The sequence below is a fragment of the Hyperolius riggenbachi genome, chromosome 8, assembly GCF_040937935.1.
Source record: "Hyperolius riggenbachi isolate aHypRig1 chromosome 8, aHypRig1.pri, whole genome shotgun sequence".
Classification (NCBI taxonomy): Eukaryota; Metazoa; Chordata; class Amphibia; order Anura; family Hyperoliidae; genus Hyperolius; species Hyperolius riggenbachi.
The window spans coordinates 28187854-28208068 of NC_090653.1; the positions used below are offsets into that span (position 1 = coordinate 28187854).

A 20215-nucleotide genomic window follows, 5' to 3' on the forward strand; every position below is an offset into this window, starting at 1 on the left:
TTAAAAGGGAATAAATACAGCAACCTCCACATCTCTCTCACTTTAGGTGTCCTTTAAAAGGAACCTTACATGAGAAGGATATGGAGGCTGCCATATGTATTTCCTTTTAAACAATACCTACACAACATGTTCATAGTATTGTAATGAAAATCCATTTTGCTTCACGTTACATAAAGATGATAAAAGTGGCCGATCATTGGCCAATCAAAATTGGATGTGTGTATGTACCCTGTTTTTTGGTCACTATTGTTCTTCTTGTACTCTTCTTATACTTCTTATACATGCGCTTTGAATCCTAGGGAAGAAAAATGCTTTACATATGTTATTGTATTGTATTATAATCATATTTTTATTAAAGAACATCACAGCGTATTGTATCAACAAAACTTTCAGTGTTATAATCTATACTCTATAGACATTAATGCTTCCAATTCAACAGCCAACTCCGCTTCAAGTTATGGTCATAAAACACTTAAGTTTCCGATGAAGAGCCAACTTCACATCTTTATTTTTCAAGGTGTAAATGAAGGGGTTCAGCATAGGAACCACAGCCGTGTTCATTAAAGAGAATAATTTCCTCGACTTCAAGGTGCCACTTGGTGTAAAATATTGACAAATAAGAGTTACATAGAGAAGAATGACAACACCTAAATGTGAGGAACACGTGTAGAAGGCTTTAGATCTTCCTGTACTGGACTTAATTCTCGTTATTGCGGCAATGATGAATGAATAAGAAATACAAGTGAGAACAAAAGGGGTTAGGGTTAAAAGTATGGCTCCTTGTGTGAACAGCAGCAGTCTCAAAACAGAGGTATCATTACATGTGAGGTTTAACAGAGGCATAAGATCACAGAAGAAGTGATTGATGATGTTGGAGGTGTAGCAGGAGAATCGGGATACTATGGACACCATGGGAAGAGGTTGTAGAAGACTTATTGACCAGCATAGTATGGCCAAACCAACACAAACTCTACTGTTCATGATAGTCGGATAACGCAGTGGGTTGCAAATGGCAACATAGCGGTCATAGCCCATGACTGTAAGTAAAATTAATTCATTGGTGCATAACCATGAGAAGACATATAATTGCGTTATGCAGTCGGTAAAGGGTACTACATTATCTCCCGTTACAAAAATTACAAGGATCTTATGTAGAGTAACTGAGGAAGAAGCTATATCAAGAAGAGACAGGTTACACAGGAAGAAGTACATGGGTGTGTGGAGCTGAGAGTCCAGACAAACCAGCAGAAGAATGATCATGTTGCCACCAAGAGTGATGAGATAAATGAGGAGAACCAGGAGAAAGATTAGAAGATGCAATTCCTGGACATCCGAAAACCCTTCAATAATCAGGTAGGTTACAACTGTCTGGTTTTTGGCATTCATATTTTCCTATGTAAGTCTAAAAAAATAAAAATAATATGTCTTGCAGAAAACCAGATCTTGCAGAGCCCAGTAGCAGATCTGAGCAAGGTTTGATAACATTCTAAGTAATGATTAACAGTATTGCCACCATATATAAGACTAAGTAACTAGAAAAAGAAGCATTTTAATGAGTTTTATTCAACAGGTTCCATGACTTCAAATAAATTCTTCTATGAGCAGTACGTAATATTATGCTAAATTTGGCAAAATTGATCAATTATCCGTAAGTACATAAATTACAAAGCCATAGTCATAGCCATAGTCATCACATTTATTCTTAAAGAGACTCTGCAACAAAATTTTCAGCCTTAGTTCTTCTATCCTATAAGTTCCTATGCCCGTTCTAATGTGGTCTGTCTTACTGCAGCCTTTCCTAGTTGCACAGTGGCTGTATTATCTCTATTGTATAATCTAATCTTCTTTCCTCTGACGGCTTTGTCGGGCTCAGGCACTCAGGCAGGAATGTGCTGTTCTGCTTGTGATAGGGTAGAAGCTATACACACCCTCTCCATGCCCCCTGCAGGCTCTGTATGAGTCACAGACTGAGCTCCTCTCAGCCTATCACAAGCTGGTTAGCAGCCATGTCTTTTGTTTGTAAACACTGCCTAAAACTGGCAATTACAAGCCAGGATTGCAGCAGGGAGTGGCAGAAATAGCACAGAGGGGCCCAGGAGAACATAATGAATAGAATGGTATGCTTTTTATTGTAATAATTTTAGAGTATAGATTCTCTTTAACGCAGATAGATTATGAGCTTGTGTAGCATCAGAGCTCCTCCTTTTTCTAGCCAGCAACTTAAATGTAAATCCAGATAGGCTAAGGGCTAAATCCTAGTGCGCAGTTGCGTTGCAGAATACAACTCTTTGGGATTGTTCACAGCACTGCGTTGTAGCTGATCAGGTAATTCTAACTTTCTACATGCAGGCTTTGTATTAATGTCTATGTCCAGTCTCCATTGCAGTTCACACTCATTATAACGTGTGCGTTATGCAACTGACTATTGTGAACCCAGCCTTACACGCCATCATTCTGTTTAAGATAAATATTTAACTTCTAAAAGGCCTTCAAATTTATTTGGATCAGACATCTTTTGTTGTTTCTCCCTGAACAGAAAGTTCCATCTTAGTGGGAGGGACCATCATACAGAGTAGAGCTCATTCAGCACATTAAGCAGGCGGGGCAGAAACGTAGATCACTGTAATGAAACTTCAAAGTTCAGACATGGAATTTTTTACAAATAAAGATAAAGTAAACATTAGTGTCAAACAAGGAATGGCACTCAGCACTCAGCTTTGCTTTGGGTAAATAATAAATGTAACACACAGGGCCTGATTCACAAAGCGGTGCTAACAGTTAGCACGCTGGTGAAAAGCCCTTTATCACGCCTAAACTCAGTTTAGGCATGATAAGTTTAGGTGTGATAAATTTAGGTGTGATAAGTTTAGGCATGTTAAGTTTAGGTGTGATAAGTTTAGGCATGATAAGTTTAAGCACCAACTGCGTTAGCACCGCAGTGCACAGCTGATCAAAAGTTTTGCACTAGCAAAGTCTGGTGCACTTCGCATAGAGTTTAATGGCGCTGCTTTGCGTGCGGGACTTTGCGTGCGATCTAAACTTATCTAAACTTTGCATGCCTAAACTTATCACGCCTAAACTGACTTTTCACCAGCATGGTGCAATGGTTATCATGCCTAAAGTCTCTAACTGGGTTAGCACCGCTTTGTGAATCGAGCCCACATTGTTAGGTATGTTTTTTCCCTTTAATTCCTGATCATTTACACAGAGCTGATTTATGTTACATGGCTGCAAGTCAGCTATCAGCTGTTTGCTGCCTATGATGGCTTTGCAACACCCAGACTGTAAGCACACTTGGGGTTTCCTTTGTTATTGAACTGTGTGCTAAATGGGAAGAAAACCATGTAAAATATGTACTGTTATCTGACATGGTATTTTTCTCCAGTTAGTTGTTTTTTCTTTCCCAGCAGATAGACATTACTATGTATAACGGAGGCATCAGCATAGTACATGCCAGATTAAAAAAAAAGGAAGTATTAGACCAAATGGGGCATTTTTCTTTCTTAGAGGTTTAGAAGCTAATCCAAGCACTAAATACATATAGTACATCTTGCTGAACGTAAATTATAGTGTACACTGATTAGATAAACCCTTATATTTATTCTACTACTCCTAAAATTGACTTTTTAAAGTATCCCAGGGTTTTCTTTTATACGTATACAATTACAAAGTAGGTTGAATGTTTTACTGTCTTTTATCAGTGGCAGCCTATTAAGTGTCCCCGAGTTAGAAAAAGGTCAATAGTTCATGTATTTTATTATCTCTCCCTGCTCTCAGAAGTTGTATTCTGCCAGGAAAACTTTTATGGCTGAAATTTGCATATCTGTGATGTATACTATATTCCCAACAAGGTACCAACATAACAGAAGCTGTCACTTCCATGCATAGAAATTAATTATTATTAATATGTTTTATACTGTACATACACATGTTTAATCTCATCATGTCACATATCACCTTTGGTACACTTTAGAGACCAGAATAGGTCATTTTTCTTTCTTAGGAGATCAGAGACTAACCAGAACACATAATGAACATAGTGAACCTTAAAGTCCATTCCCAGGCACAGATGTAAAAACATCTATAAGCTTACTAATCGAAGACCTATGATCGGAGCTTTTTTTTTCAAAACAACTTTAGGAAGTTAAAAATCTTGAAATGTTATCACATGGCCAGACACTTCTACGAGAGAGTCATATTTCATATGTGCTTCTGTGGCTGCAGCCCTAGTGACTGCACTATCTCCACTGTTCATGTTACAATGAGATGGCACAGTCTGAATCTCTCTGAGAAGATTCCAGCTCGCAACACAGACAGTCAGTGGTGGAGGAAGTTGCCAGAGTCTTGGATGCTTATGCTTATTAGGTATTTTACAAGTTATTTATTGGACATCAGTTTATCACAGAGCTTCCTCACAGAAACGTTCCTACAGAGATATAGAAAACATTTATGCCTGATCTTAAGTTTTTTTTCTGATCTAATAGAAGGAAAGTATGATATGAACTGTGGATCCATCCATTACTCCCTCCATACGTTTCAGTTTAAAAACAAAATGTAGAAATTTTGAAGGCATCTCGATGCTGTATTTGAAAGCATGTATCTGGTGCTCACTCCGGTGGCGGATTTCCATGTTTACAGATCTTGGTGTAGGTGAGTGTTTTATAGTCTCATAACAAGCCTGATAGTGAGTCTCCAATGGGCTTGATTCCCTGAAGATGACCCTTTGATTAGAAGGGATCATTTGTTATTACCAATAAATCTCGGCAGTTGTTATCCAGACGGTATATCCTCGAGGGACGCGATGAATGGAAGTGATGGTCACTGGAGCAAAGCAGAAAGATAGTTATGAAAATATTATGAGCTTACTATCAGTGTTGCTCATCCAATATATTCGGGTATCCGAACTACCCAGATAACCCGAAGTTTTTCCACTATCCAAACTTTGAATTGGATTCCGGATATCGTTGTAAATCCGAATAGCACTATCCGAGCAAACTCGGATTTCCATGTTAAAATCTGAAATCTGGTCGGACAGTTAGTTAGGACATCCGAGCAGAAGCCAAAATTCCTTCAATGGCAAAAATTCCAAAGAGAGAGAGAGAGAGAGAGAGAGAAAGAGAGAGAGAGAATTTTGGAAGCAATTTAAGCCATGTGCAGGCCACTTCCGGTTTTCTATCCGGATATCCGAATCCGACCAGATATCCAAGATATTTGGTTCGGATATCCGATTCTACTCGGATACCAAAAAGTTCAGATTCAGATATCCGATTCAGATCCGGATATCTGGGTATCCGCATCCGAATTCAATTCGGATTTTGAAAAGGGGTATCCGAGCAGCACTGCTTACTATGAGCTTTCATATCTCACATAGCAAAATTAGGCTCTCCATAGTGTTTTTTTTTCCATATAACCCCCTTGAACATTTCCATTTTTCTATAGTTATGTCTGTCCATGCAGAAGTCAATACATCTCCTAGCATTATAACTAATAAGTAGTGTTGGGCGAACAGTGTTCGCCACTGTTCGGGTTCTGCAGAACATCACCCTGTTCGGGTGATGTTCGGGTTCGGCCGAACACCAAACTGTTCGGCCATATGGCCGAACTAAGAGCGCATGGCCGAACGTTACCCGAACGTTCGGCTAGCGCTGTGATTGGCCGAACGGGTCACGTGTAGTGTTGGGCGAACATCTAGATGTTCGGGTTCGGGCCGAACATGGCCGAACTCCAAACATAATGGAAGTCAATGGGGACCCGAACTTTCGTGCTTTCTAAAGCCTCCTTATATGCTACATACCCCAAATTTACAGGGTATGTGCACCTTGGGAGTGGGTACAAGAGGAAAAAAAAAATTAGCAAAAAGAGCTTATAGTTTTTGAGAAAATCGATTTTAAAGTTTCAAAGGGAAAACTGTCTTTTAAATGCAGGAAATGTCTGTTTTCTTTGCACAGGTAACATGCTTTTTGTCTGCATGCAGTCATAAATGTAATACATATAAGAGGTTCCAGGAAAAGGGACCGGTAACGCTAACCCAGCAGCAGCACACGTGATGGAACAGGAGGAGGGTGGCGCAGGAGGAGAAGGCCACGCTTTGAGACACAACAACCCAGGCCTTGCATGAGGACAAGAAGCGTGCGGATAGCAATTTGCATTTTGTCGCCATGCAGTCATAAATGTAATACAGATGAGAGGTTCAATAAACAGGGACCGGAAACGCTAACCCATCACAGATGTTCATTGTTCATGTTACTTGGTTGGGGTCCGGGAGTGTTGCGTAGTCGTTTCCAATCCAGGATTGATTCATTTTAATTTGAGTCAGACGGTCTGCATTTTCTGTGGAGAGGCGGATACGCCGCCGATCTGTGACGATGCCTCCGGCAGCACTGAAACAGCGTTCCGACATAACGCTGGCTGCCGGGCAAGCCAGCACCTCTATTGCGTACATTGCCAGTTTGTGCCAGGTGTCTAGCTTCGATACCCAATAGTTGAAGGGTGCAGATGGATTGTTCAACACAGCTACGCCATCTGACATGTAGTCCTTGACCATCTTCTCCAGGCGATCGGTGTTGGAGGTGGATCTGCACGCTTGCTGTTCTGTGTGCTGCTGCATGGGTGTCAGAAAATGTTTCCCACTCCAAGGACACTGCCGATACCATTCCCTTTTGGGCACTAGCTGCGGCTTGTGTTGTTTGCTGCCCTCCTGGTCGTCCTGGGTTTGCGGAAGTCAGTCTGTCGGCGTACAACTGGCTAGAGGAGGGGGAGGATGTCAATCTCCTCTCTAAAGTCTCCATAAGGGCCTGCTGGTATTCTTCTATTTTGACCTGTCTGGCTCTTTCTTCAAGCAGTTTTGGAACATTGTGTTTGTACCGTGGATCCAGAAGGGTATAAACCCAGTAATTGGTGTTGTCCAGAATGCGCACAATGCGTGGGTCGCGTTCAATGCAGTCCTAGGCCGAAGAGGTCATAGCCTAGGGTCACAAAACCTGTTTATTTAGGCAATTTCAATGGTGGCGAGTCTGACGTACATAAATCGCAGCAATGGCCGTTAGCAACGTCTGAATCTCACGAAATGTCTCATGCAGGTAGAAGACATATTGTTAGACTTGGGCTCCAAAGATGGGTTCCCTACATCTCTGCAAACCAGAGTTACAGGGCTCCAAATTTGGTAAAATCACCCATAGGCTTTCATTGGGCCTCCTATTTACAGTTCCAAAATCTCACATCTTTTCAAAGGGCAATGGCTCAGCAGTACCAAATTTTCTAGCATTGTAGGGACCCTTAGGGGGAACATGACTGGTGAGTTTCGGGCCCCTAGGCCGAAGAGGTCATAGCCTAGGGTCACAAAAACCTGTTTATTTGGGCTATTTCAATGGTAGTGATGGTGGCGTACATAAATCGCAGCAATGGCCGTTAGCAACGTCTGAATGTCACGAAATGTCTCATGCAGGTAGAAGACATATTGTTAGACTTGGATTCCAAAGATGGGGTCCCTACATCTCTGCAAACCAGAGTTACAGGGGTCCAAAATTGGTAAAATCCCCCATCACTACCATTGAAATAGCCCAAATAAACAGGTTTTTGTGACCCTAGGCTATGACCTCTTCGGCCTAGGGGCCCGAAACTCACCAGTCATGTTCCCCCTAAGGGTCCCTACAATGTTAGAAAATTTGGTACTGCTGAGCCATTGCCCTTTGAAAAGATGTGAGATTTTGGAAAGTGAAATAGGGAGGCAATGAAATCCTATGGGGGATTTTACCAATTTTGGACCCCTGTAACTCTGGTTTGCAGAGATGTAGGGACCCCATCTTTGGAATCCAAGTCTAACAATATGTCTTCTACCTGCATGAGACATTTCGTGAGATTCAGACTTTGCTAACGGCCATTGCTGCGATTTATGTACGTCACCATCACTACCATTGAAATAGCCCAAATAAACAGGTTTTTGTGACCCTAGGCTATGACCTCTTTGGCCTAGGGGCCCGAAACTCACCAGTCATGTTCCCCCTAAGGGTCCCTACAATGCTAGAAAATTTGGTACTGCTGAGTAATTGCCCTTTGAAAAGATGTGAGATTTTGGAACTGTAAATAGGAGGCCCAATGAAAGCCTATGGGTGATTTTACCAAATTTGGAGCCCTGTAACTCTGGTTTGCAGAGATGTAGGGAACCCATCTTTGGAGCCCAAGTCGAACAATATGTCTTCTACCTGCATGAGACATTTCGTGAGATTCAGACGTTGCTAACGGCCATTGCTGTGATTTATGTACGTCAGACTCGCCACCATTGAAATTGCCCAAATAAACAGGTTTTGTGACCCTAGGCTATGACCTCTTCGGCCTAGGACTGCATTGAACGCGACCCACGCATTGTGCGCATTCTGGACAACACCAATTACTGGGTTTATACCCTTCTGGATGCACGGTACAAACACAATGTTCCAAAACTGCTTGAAGAAAGAGCCAGACAGGTCAAAATGGAAGAATACCAGCAGGCCCTTGTGGAGACTTTAGAGAGGAGATTGACATCCTCCCCCTCCTCTAGCCAGTTGTACGCCGACAGACTGACTTCCGCAAACCCAGGACGACCAGGAGGGCAGCAAACAACACAAGCCGCAGCTAGTGCCCAAAAGGGAATGGTATCGGCAGTGTCCTTGGAGTGGGAAAATTTTCTGACACCCATGCAGCAGCACACAGAACAGCAAGCGTGCAGATCCACCTCCAACACCGATCGCCTGGAGAAGATGGTCAAGGACTACATGTCAGATGGCGTAGCTGTGTTGAACAATCCATCTGCACCCTTCAACTATTGGGTATCGAAGCTAGACACCTGGCACAAACTGGCAATGTACGCAATAGAGGTGCTGGCTTGCCCGGCAGCCAGCGTTATGTCGGAACGCTGTTTCAGTGCTGCCGGAGGCATCGTCACAGATCGGCGGCGTATCCGCCTCTCCACAGAAAATGCAGACCGTCTGACTCAAATTAAAATGAATCAATCCTGGATTGGAAACGACTACGCAACACTCCCGGACCCCAACCAAGTAACATGAACAATGAACATCTGTGATGGGTTAGCGTTTCCGGTCCCTGTTTATTGAACCTCTCATCTGTATTACATTTATGACTGCATGGCGACAAAATGCAAATTGCTATCCGCACGCTTCTTGTCCTCATGCAAGGCCTGGGTTGTTGTGTCTCAAAGCGTGGCCTTCTCCTCCTGCGCCACCCTCCTCCTGTTCCATCACGTGTGCTGCTGCTGGGTTAGCGTTACCGGTCCCTTTTCCTGGAACCTCTTATATGTATTACATTTATGACTGCATGCCGACAAAAAGCATGTTACCTGTGCAAAGAAAACAGACATTTCCCGCATTTAAAAGACAGTTTTCCCTTTGAAACTTTAAAATCGATTTTCTCAAAAACTATAAGCTCTTTTTGCTAATTTTTTTTCCCTCTTGTACCCACTCCCAAGGTGCACATACCCTGTAAATTTGAGGTATGTAGCATGTAAGGAGGCTTTACAAAGCACAAAAGTTCGGGTCCCCATTGACTTCCATTATGTTCGGAGTTCGGGTCGAACACCCGAACATCGCGGCCATGTTCGGCCTGTTCGGCCCGAACCCGAACATCTAGATGTTCGCCCAACACTACTAATAAGTAAGCAGGTACCAGACCACAGCATAACTAACTTCCCTCAACAATAAAACGATAGTAACAAAGGAATTTCTGGAAATATTTCTCAGTTAATGAGTAGCGATGATGTTTGAATTCAGGACCACATGGTTTGGAACCCAAACACCCGCATTCGGCACCATTTTAGAACAGGACAAGGTCCGTTTCATTTAACGCCAATACCTTCCTCCTTCCAAGCTGGAAGGAGGAGGTATTGGAGTTAAAGTGGACATGAAATTAGAGCTTCCTCTCTGCTCTAAAAGATAAGCAGCAGCATAATACATATAATCTTAACCACTTGAGGACCACAGTCTTTCTACCCCTTAAGGACCAGAGCCTTTTTTTCTATTCAGACCACTGCAGCTTTCACGGTTTATTGCTCGCTCATACAACCTACCACCTAAATGAATTTTGCATCCTTTTCTTGTCACTAATAAAGCTTTCTTTTGGTGCTATTTGAATGCTGCTGCGATTTTTAGTTTTTATTATATTCATCAAAAAAAGACATGAATTTTGACAAAAAAAATGATTTTTTTAACTTTCTGTGATAAAATTTGTCAAATAAAGTAAAATTTATGTATACATTTTTGTCCAAATTTATTGTGCTACATGTCTTTGATAAAAAAAACAAAAAACATTCAGTGTATATTTATTGGATTGGGTAAAAGTTATAGCGTTTACAAACTATGGTGCAAAAAGTGAATTATCCCATTTTGAAGCATCTCCGACTTTTCTAAGGAACCTGTCATGTTTCATGAGGTGCTAAAATTCCAAGATAGTATAAATACCCCCCAAATTACCCCATTTTGGAAAGAAGATATCCCAAAGTATTCACTGAGAGGCATGGTGAGTTCATAGAAGATTTTATTTTTTTTGTCACAAGTTAGTGGAAAATTACACTTTGAGACAAAAATAAAACAAAAAAAAAAGTTTCCATTTTTGCTAACTTGTGAGAAAAAAAAAAGAAATCTGCCACGGACTCGCCATGCCCCTCTCTGAATACCTTGAAGTGTCTACTTTCCAAAATGGGGTTATTTGTGGGGTGTGTTTACTGTCCTGGCATTTTTGGGGGTGCTAAATTGTAAGCACCCCTGTAAAGCCTAAAGGTGCTCATAGGACGTTGGGCCCCTTAGTGCACCTAGGCTGTAAAAAAGTGCCACACATGTGGTATTGCCGTACTCAGGAGAAGTAGTATAATGTGTTTTGGTGTGTATTTTTACACATACCCATGCTGGGTGGGAGAAATATCTCTGTAAAAGAGATTTATTTTTTTTACACACAATTGTCCATTTACAGAGAGATTCCTCCCACCCAGCATGGGCATGTGTAAAAATACACCCCAAAACACATTATACTACTTCTCCTGAGTACGATAATACCACATTTTTGTAGCCTAGGTGCGCTAAGGGGCCCAAAGTCCTATGAGTACCTTTAGGATTTCACAGGTCATTTTGAGGCATTTGGTTTCTAGACTACTCCTCACGCTTTAGGGCCCCTAAAATGCCAGGGCAGTATTGGAACCCCACAAGTGACCTCATTTTAGAAAGAAGACACCCCAAGGTATTCTGTTAGAAGTATGGTGAGTTCATAGAAAATTTTATTTTGTCACAAGTTAGCGGAAATAGATTTTTACTGTTTTTTTTCACAAAGTGTCATTTTCCGCTAACTTGTGACAAAAAAATTAAATCTTCTATGAGCTCACCATAGTCCTAACAGAATACCTTGGGGTGTCTTCTTTCTAAAATGGGGTCATTTGTGGGGTTCCTATACTGCCCTGGCATTTTAGGGGCCCTAAAGCGTGAGGAGTAGTCTAGAAACCAAATGCTTCAAAATGACCTGTGAAATACTAAAGGTATTCATTGAACTTTGGGCCCCTTAGCGCACCTAGGCTGCAAAAAAGTGTCACACATGTGGTATCACCATACTCAGGAGAAGTAGTATAATGTGTTTTGGGGAGTAGTTTTACACATACCCATGCTGGGTGGGAGAAATATCTCTGTAAATGGACAATTGTGTGTAAAAAAATAAAAAAATTCTAATTTGCAGAGATATTTCTCCCACTCGGCATGGGTATATGTAAAAATACACCTCAAAAAACATTATACTATTTCTCCTGAGTACGGCGATACCACATGTGTGACACTTTTTTGCAGTTTAGGTGCGCTAAGGGGCCCAACGTCCTATTCACAGGTCATTTTGAGGCATTTGGTTTCTAGACTACTAACAGTTTAGGGCCCCTAAAATGCTAGGACAGTATAGGAACCTCACAAGTGACCCCATTTTAGAAAGAAGACACCCCAAGGTATTCTGTTAGGAGTATGGTGAGTTCATAGAAGATTTTACTTTTTGTCACAAGCTAGCGGAAATTGATTTTTATAAAATTTTTTTACAAAGTGTCATTTTACACTAACTTGTGACAAAAAATCAAATCTTCTATGAACTCATCATACACCTAACGCAGGGGTCTCAAACTGGCGGCCTGCGGGCCATTTACGGCACTAGATACAATATTTTGTGGCCCTCGCGGCAAAAGCTTCCTTATAGTTCGCTTCAGTGCTCCCAAGTAATCCGCCGCATCCCCGCCGCTAAACGAGGGCTGCAGAGCCCCCAAATTGCCCGGGGGGCAATCCGCCAGCATTTCCTGAAAGGGGCAGAGCTTCCAGCTTCAGCTCTGCCCCTCCTGACGTCAATCGCTGCATGGATCGCCGCCTCTCCCCGCCCCTCTCTGTGAAGGAAGAGTGAGAGGGGCGGGCAGAGGCGGCAATGCGCCGCGATTGTGAAATTCCTTATGCGGCCCAGCTTCATCCTGACTTTGCCTCCTGCGGCCCCCCAGGTAAATTGAGTTTGAGACCCCTGACCTAACGTAATACCTTGGGGTGTCTTCTTTCTAAAATGGGGCAGATTTGGGCCTGATCTGATGGATAGGAGTGCTAGGGGGTGACAGGAGGTGATTGATAGGTGTCTCAAGATGTGATTAGAGGGGGGAATATATGCAAGCAATGCACTGGCGAGTTGATCAGAGGGGGTCTGGGGGGCTATCTGAGGGTGTTTGCGGTTGATTGGTTGCCCGCAAGGGGCAGATTAGGGTCTGATGGGTAGCAGTGACAGGTGGTGACAGGGGGTGATTGATGGGTGATAAGTGGGTGATTAGAGGGAAGAACAGATTTAAACAATGCACTTTGGTGGTGATATTACGGTGGGTCTGCGGGTGATCTGATGGTGTGGGGGTGATCAGATGCCTGCAAGAAGCAGGTTAGGGTCTGATCATATGGGTGGCAGTGAAAGGTGGTGACGGGATGATTGACGGGTGATTGACAGGTGATTGACAGGTGAGAATAGATGTATACAGTACACCGGGGAGGTCTGGGGGGGGGGGGGGGGTCTGGGGTGGATCTGAGGGTAGGGGGGGGTGATCAGGAGCCCCAAGAGGGCAGTTAGGGACCTAATCTATAAAATAGCTCTGACAGATGTTGACAGGGAGTGATTGATGGGTAATTAGGGGGTGATTAGAGGGAAGAACAGATGTAAACAATGCACTTTGGTGGTGATATGACGGTAGGTCTGTGGGCGATCTGATAGTGTGGGGGTGATCAGATGCCCACAAGAGGCAGGTTAGGGTCTGATCAGATGGGTGGCAGTGAAAGGTGGTGACGGGATGATTGATGGGTGATTGACAGGTTATTGACAGGGGAGAATAGATGTATACAGTACACAGGGGGGGGGGGGGGGGGTCTTGGGTGGATCTGTAGATGCTCAGGATTTTCCTCTCTTGAGCGTTTTGGAGATTTTCCAGGTATGGGGCTATTTTATAGTCTCTCTGTAGAGGCTGGTATATGGTGAGCTTTTGGGACTGTTTTATTTCATTCCTCCATTTATCTACATAGTCCTCTTGGCTCTTGACTGTGGTGTGCTTTATCTGGGCTCTTCATTGGACCTGTGGGTCTGGGTTTGGAGGGAGCAGAGAGTTGACCACTTCTTTCAGGGCACATGGCTTGTTTTGGTCTTCATTGTGCAGCATGGCTTTGTAGTGGGGTGAGTCGGGCCTGCTGCTCTATAGGTGGACCCTGTAGGACAACACTTTCTTCTGTATCTCAAGCAGTAGTGGGAATCTACCCAGCTCAGCTCGGCAGGCATTGTTTGAGGCACTCCGATGGAACTGGAGGAGGTGTTTGCAGAATTCCAGGTGGAATATTTCTGGTGGGCTAGATGTGAACAGGAAGGGACTCAAACTAGTAAATTAGTTTAGACAGAATGGACAACAAACTATAAATTCTACTAAAACATAAAAGGCTGGCTTAGCCTTCCAAATCCTGTTTTTGCAACTGTACAGCTTGCTGTGTATTTATTGTTGTACGCTTTTTGCTTTACAAAAAAAAACAAAAACACTTTAATACAAAAACGTATGCAAAATGAATGTTGCATGTAATTGTAATTAGAATGTGTCATTTTACATTGACTCACAAAATATTAATTTATGTGTTTCTCATGCCCGTTGACTTGCATTTGGTGAGAATTAATTGTCGCATAAATTTTCACACTTATGCTAATCTGTACAAAAATGTGTTCGTAACCTGACAAAATTATGCAAATTTAAGATTACATGCAAAATTGTAGTTACACTCGAGATCATAGTTTGTGAAATTCACCAAAGCTAAATTATTCATTGCAATCAACACTAGTGAAGGGTTATGGAATAAATCACTCTCTATTTTTTTGATTTATTGTAAATAATCAGGCTGTTAAATTAGGACTCCTCTGTATTTGAACTCAGCAAAATAGTGTGCACGGCCCTCGGCAAAATAGTTAGGCCACTCGGCAATTATATAACCAAGTGCACAGAATTGCCTGGACTGCAGAAATGATTGGTAATGAGTTTTTAGCTATACAATAGTCAAATAACAACGGTCTGAGCGAATGCATCAGTAATGAGTTTGGCTACATGATAGCTGAACTCAGACAGCGATGGTACCACTGAATGCATCGGTAATGAGTTTGGCTGCATGATAGCTGAACTCATACAGCGATGGTACAAGTGAATGCATCAGTAATGAGTTTGGCTATGTGATAGCTGAACTCATACAGCGATGGTACCACTGAATGCATCGGTAATGAATTTGGCTGCATGATAGCATAATTCATACAGTGATGGTACCACTGAATGCATTGGTAATGAATTTGGCTGCATGATAGCGGAACTCATACAGTGATGGTACCACTGAACGAATCGGTAATGACTTTGGCTGCATGATAGCTGAACTTATACAGCGATGATACGATACGATATATGTAAGGACATGGGGAATAAAGTGGCCACATTTGACAGGAAGCAGTTGGGAAGATATGTTAATTCTGGTAAATATAATTGATGATGGTAATCTATTGTATATATCCAGATATGGTCAGCAATCAGGAAGAGCATCATGAAAAATTGGTCCATTGTGACCCCTGATCAGTGAAGCACTTTAGAAATCCACTACATTTTATGAAATCTGATGTAAGCAGGGGGTAGTTACATAGTTAGTTTGGTTGAAAAAAGACATTTGTCCATCAAGTTCAACCAGAAAAAAAAAATAAACACCCTCTTGAACCTGTACATATGCCAGTTGATCCAGGGGAAGGCAACAAACCTTACAAGGCCTGGGCCAATCAGCCCCAAAAGGGAAAAATTCCTTCCGACTCCAGATGGCAGTCAGATAAATCCTTGGATCAACTCTTCTGGGAATTACCTAAAAATCATAGTCGCGGATGCCCTTCAATGCAAGGAAAAGTCAGAGATTCTTGCCTACTCCCCCCCACCCCCAACATCGCACTCTCCCTTTCAGAATTTGTCAGAAATTTGCTCAGACATTATTAGAGGTGATTTTGTCACCCACTTAAAGAGACTCCGTAACAAAAATTGCATCCTGTTTTTTAACATCCTACAAGTTCCAAAAGCTATTCTAATGTGTTCTGGCTTATTGCAGCACTTTGTACTATCACAGTCTCTGTAATAAATCAACTTATCTCTCGCTTGTCAGACTTGTCAGCCTGTGTCTGGAAGGCTGCCAAGTTCTTCAGTGTTGTGGTTCTGCTATGAACTCCCCCTTCCAGGCCCCTCTATGCACACTGCCTGTGTATTATTTAGATTAGAGCAGCTTCTCTCTTCTCTCTTATCTTTTACAAGCTGGATAAATCCTCCTCTGAGCTGGTTGGGATTTCACATAGTGAGGAATTACAGACAAGGACAAAGCTGTTTGCAGGAAGAAAAGAGCAGCCTGAAACTTCAGTGGAAGATAGCTGCAGGGGGAAAGAAACACACAAATGATCTTTTGAGATTAAAAAGGAATGCTGTATACAGCCTGCTTGTGTATGGATGTATTTTCTATGTGTGGACATACTGTACATCAACCTACTTCCTGTTTTGGTGGCCATTTTGTTTGTTTATAAACAAACTTTTTAAAACTGTTTTTAACCACTTTTAATGCGGCGGGGAGCGGCGAAATTGTGTCAGAGGGTAATAGGAGATGTCCCCTAACGCACTGGTATGTTTACTTTTGTGCGATTTTAACAATACAGATTCTCTTTAAGGCAGGGCTCAAGGATTTCTGACAAAGACTAATTCACCTGCAACAGTGTGGCAGTAATATAGTTAATCAAATGCCCTTGTGGCTATAGTCCAAACATCATGTAAGGATAAATGAGCGCAAACATATTGCATGTTTTAGAGCGTAGGTTGACAAGTGACAGAGAGCAGGCTACTGTCAAGTTCAGTAAAGAACCATTATTAGTGAGGCAATATTTGGACGTTAAAGGTATTAACCAATTGTGCTGGTGCACATTTTGTGTTGAGAGCAAATGTAATTCAAAATGTATCTTGCCGATTTTGATTGGCTCATTTTTATAAGTTGCATAACATTTTTCTTTGACACAGAAGTTTTTGCATGTCATTGACCATCTTTACCCTTTGCCTTCTTTGCTTTCTTTGGATGTGTTCTAGAAGGATGCCTGTGTAGATGCAAAAACATGAAATTCCTACTCAGTGGAGAAAATTCTGTGTGCAGGATTGTGGGGGATCAGAGGTGTTCTTTACACCATCGGAAAAATTTGTCAAAATGAGTGATCAGCTGAAATTTCGCAAATACATTATTTTGCATCATAATTTCCAATCACCATGTAAAATCATAATTTGTAATTTTAGGCAAACTCATAACTCATTTTGTCATAATTTGTAAGGTTGCATCGTAATTTTGTGTGTAATTCTGTGTTTTTTTTGCTTAATGTATTGTAATTACATGAAAATTAATCATAATCGTAATTACACAGAAATTGGTCGTAATTACACGAAATTGTGTGTATTTATGAATTAGCTATTCTGAAAATAATCATAATTATGAAAATAATTGTAGCTGTGAACATTACGCCTATAGTCGTAATTGCGTGAAATTTCACATAATTTTTCGCAAACACTATTTTGCTATTACAATCATAATTACAAAATGTACGCACAATTACACATAAGCAAAATGTACCATTTCAATCATCACAAGCAGTGTACATGGACAAGTGAAGTTGGACCATCCTTGCACTACTGTACAGACAGTAGCACCATACATAAACATACACACACTGTATACACACTAGAAACAAACAGACACACAAACATAAACACACACTGGCTTCTGATCCCTAATGCCTAGTACACACCATACAATTTTCTGTTAGATTTAACCATACAATTTTCTGTTAGATTCTTTTCTGCAGAGACTGTTGAGTAGAACAATGCCTAATTGCTAGGCAGATAGATGGTTAGATAGATAATTTCCAACATGTTAGAAATTATCTATATGGCAGGTAAATCTAACAGAAAATTGTATGGTGTGTACCTAGCATAAGACATGTTAAAAACATGGTTATGTTTGCTAATTTACCTCATGTGGTAAAAAATATATATTTTGAGTATTCACAAAGATTTTCACATATGTGGTAACAGCTTGGGAAATTCACCAAAAATCTGCATGACAATTTCCTAAGATTTTTACTTTCTGCTGTATTTCATTTGGATTTTAAGATATTTCATTTGGTATTTGATGGATTATTGCAGCACATGGAAAATGGATGAAAGAAGTATTACAGATAGTATTTTGTAAAGTGCAAGTCCAAGGTACATAAAATCACCATAAAATTTATATCAGCTAAAACCATTAGTTTGGTTTGAACCATTTTTATTTACTACATAATGAAATTGTGAACTAATATGTTTTTATTATTAACTTTATTTTCCTGAATAGTTTAGTATTCCCCTTTCTTCTGCTGTGTTTCCTCCTATCTTTAAACTTATGAATGGCTGGTTGTTACCGACAGCTCCAGGCTGGAGATAAATACCGGACATCTCACTTCATGCCCTAATATCTGTAAATTGATTCACAAGTTGGTAATTTACTTTTTAGTTTTTTATGTGACTTGACATTCACATTAGTGATTTGACATTTCACAAAATCACACCTCCCAACTTTTTGAGATGAGAAAGAGGGACACTTAAGCCATGCCTCTGCCACACCCCTGACCACGCCCCATCACAACCCTAGTCACGCATACCACAAAGATTTCATGGGAAAAATATGTTGTTTTATAATTCAAACCACGCTGGTCCTTTCTATCCTGGTGTATTTTTCTTCATATTAACATCTGCAAATTAGAAATATATCAATTTAAAGGATGGGAATAAAGTTTAGAGCCAATCAATCACATTTTTTTGTAGAGAAATATATATATTTACATAAAAAAGGGACAAAGTTCTGAAAGAGGGACAAATGAGGAGGAAAAAGGAACAGAGGGACAGGGCTCCCAAAAAGGGACTGTTCCTCTGAAAGAGGGACAGTTGGGAGCTATGCAAAATGTTTGGGTGAATTGAAGGTACTATCTCCTTAGTCCTCACCATTAAACTTTGTCTCCAGCTAGCCACCTTGTCTTGTGTGGCTGGCTGGAGACTTCTCTCTGTTTCTCTCAGACATCACTGTGGAGGAGATGGACCTCCATATGCAGTACTCTGCTTCCTGCTGCTGACACTCCCAGCCACAGGTTTCCATGGACACCATCAACCAAGCTTCTAGATAAGAGGTGTAGGAAGTTGGCGGAGCACCACAAGTGTTCAATTTGGCTCCTTTTTCCCTATTTTCTGGTTCCTGGCTACAGTGGCATTGCTAGGCCCAAATGTAAGTTGATAGGATGCAGCTGTCAATTTCCCCTGCCAAGTCCTCTCCTCTTACTAGTCCACCCAGAGGCCCCTGTTTTTCCTACCTCTCCCTCAACTCATTCCTGGATGCACCCATACCTTTCGATAGCACTGCCTGAGTTTTTAGCCTTGCTGTACTCATGTAGCGTCAACAAAACACTGGCAGAGAATCAGTGAGGCAGAGATAACCCGTTACTGTCTGCAGTAGTTTTCTGCTGCTCTCACTCAGAAATTTCAGCCATTTAGGTAAGGTCATTTCCAAGGTATCAAAATACAGGTTGCCAACCCAGACAAAACAGAGACAATAACAGCCTCTAGCCAGGAAACTGAGATCATACTGAGAATTTGTAAAATATTGTTAGGTCAAAAATGTGTGGTTTCTTAAACTCATTATTTAATGATATAGCATAAAATCTAATAGGGCCTATTCACAAAACTTTTCTGTTGAATGATCTTGCCTTACTGATTAAGTCACAATTTTTCTCTCCTTAAAGTAATTTAACTCATGATTTATCCCTCCTTCTCTAACCTAACGCATGATTTATCTCTACTTAACTGACTTAACTCATGATTTATATCTCCTTATCTAACTTAACTCATGATTTATCTCTCCTTAACTGACTTTTTATTATTATTTTTTATTATAATTTTTTTATTTATATAGCGCCAACATATTCCGCAGCGCTTTACAAAGCACAATAAGACAACAAGGGGAACATAGATACAACTAACAAATGTACAGCAGAGTTCCAAGCAGCACAAATATTGTTACAAAAACAGTAAACATTAGGAGGATGACCCTGCCCTTGCGAGCTTACAATCTAATGGGTAGTGGGGGACACACTAGGTAAGGGGGTGAAGGATGGATGAGGCAGTGACCCTTTGCCTCTGATTACAATGTGACAGATAAGGGCTATAGAATGTTATAGGTTTGTCTGAAAAGGTGTGTTTTAAGAGTGCTTTTGAAGATGTCCAGGTTTGGAGCATGACATACAGGCTGTGGAAGAGAGTTCCAGATAAGGGATGATGTTCGTGTAAAGTCCTGGATGCAAGCATGAGAGGAAGAGATCAGCTTAGAGGCCAGGAGAATTTCTTGGGAGGAACGAAGGTTGCGGGAGGGACAATATCTAGAGATTAGTGAGGAGATGTATGGAGGAGACAACTCGTGGAGGGCTTTGTATGTTAGAGTCATGAGTTTGAACTGGATCCTCTTAACTCATAGTTTCTTTCTCCTTATTTGACCTAACTCATGATTTATCTCTCCTTAACTGTTTATCTCACAAATTAGCTCTCTTTACAGTTAAGGTGAAAACTAAGTACGCCTTGTGAATCAATCCCATAGTG

General features: G+C 41.3%; 1 protein-coding gene across 1 annotated transcript; it reads right to left on the bottom strand.

Moving 5' to 3' along the window:
- Positions 1-450: 450 nt before the first annotated feature.
- LOC137527218 (olfactory receptor 8D1-like) lies at positions 451-1386 on the bottom strand. Its single transcript, XM_068247722.1, has one exon. It carries the CDS (start codon positions 1384-1386, stop codon positions 451-453), a length of 936 nt encoding a protein of 311 aa, XP_068103823.1.
- Between the last annotated feature and the right edge of the window lie 18829 nt (positions 1387-20215).

Coding starts and splice junctions, on each gene's coding strand:
- LOC137527218 (XM_068247722.1), bottom strand. CDS start 1,386: ATGAATGCCAAAAACCAGACAGTTGTAACCTACCTGATTATTGAAGGG.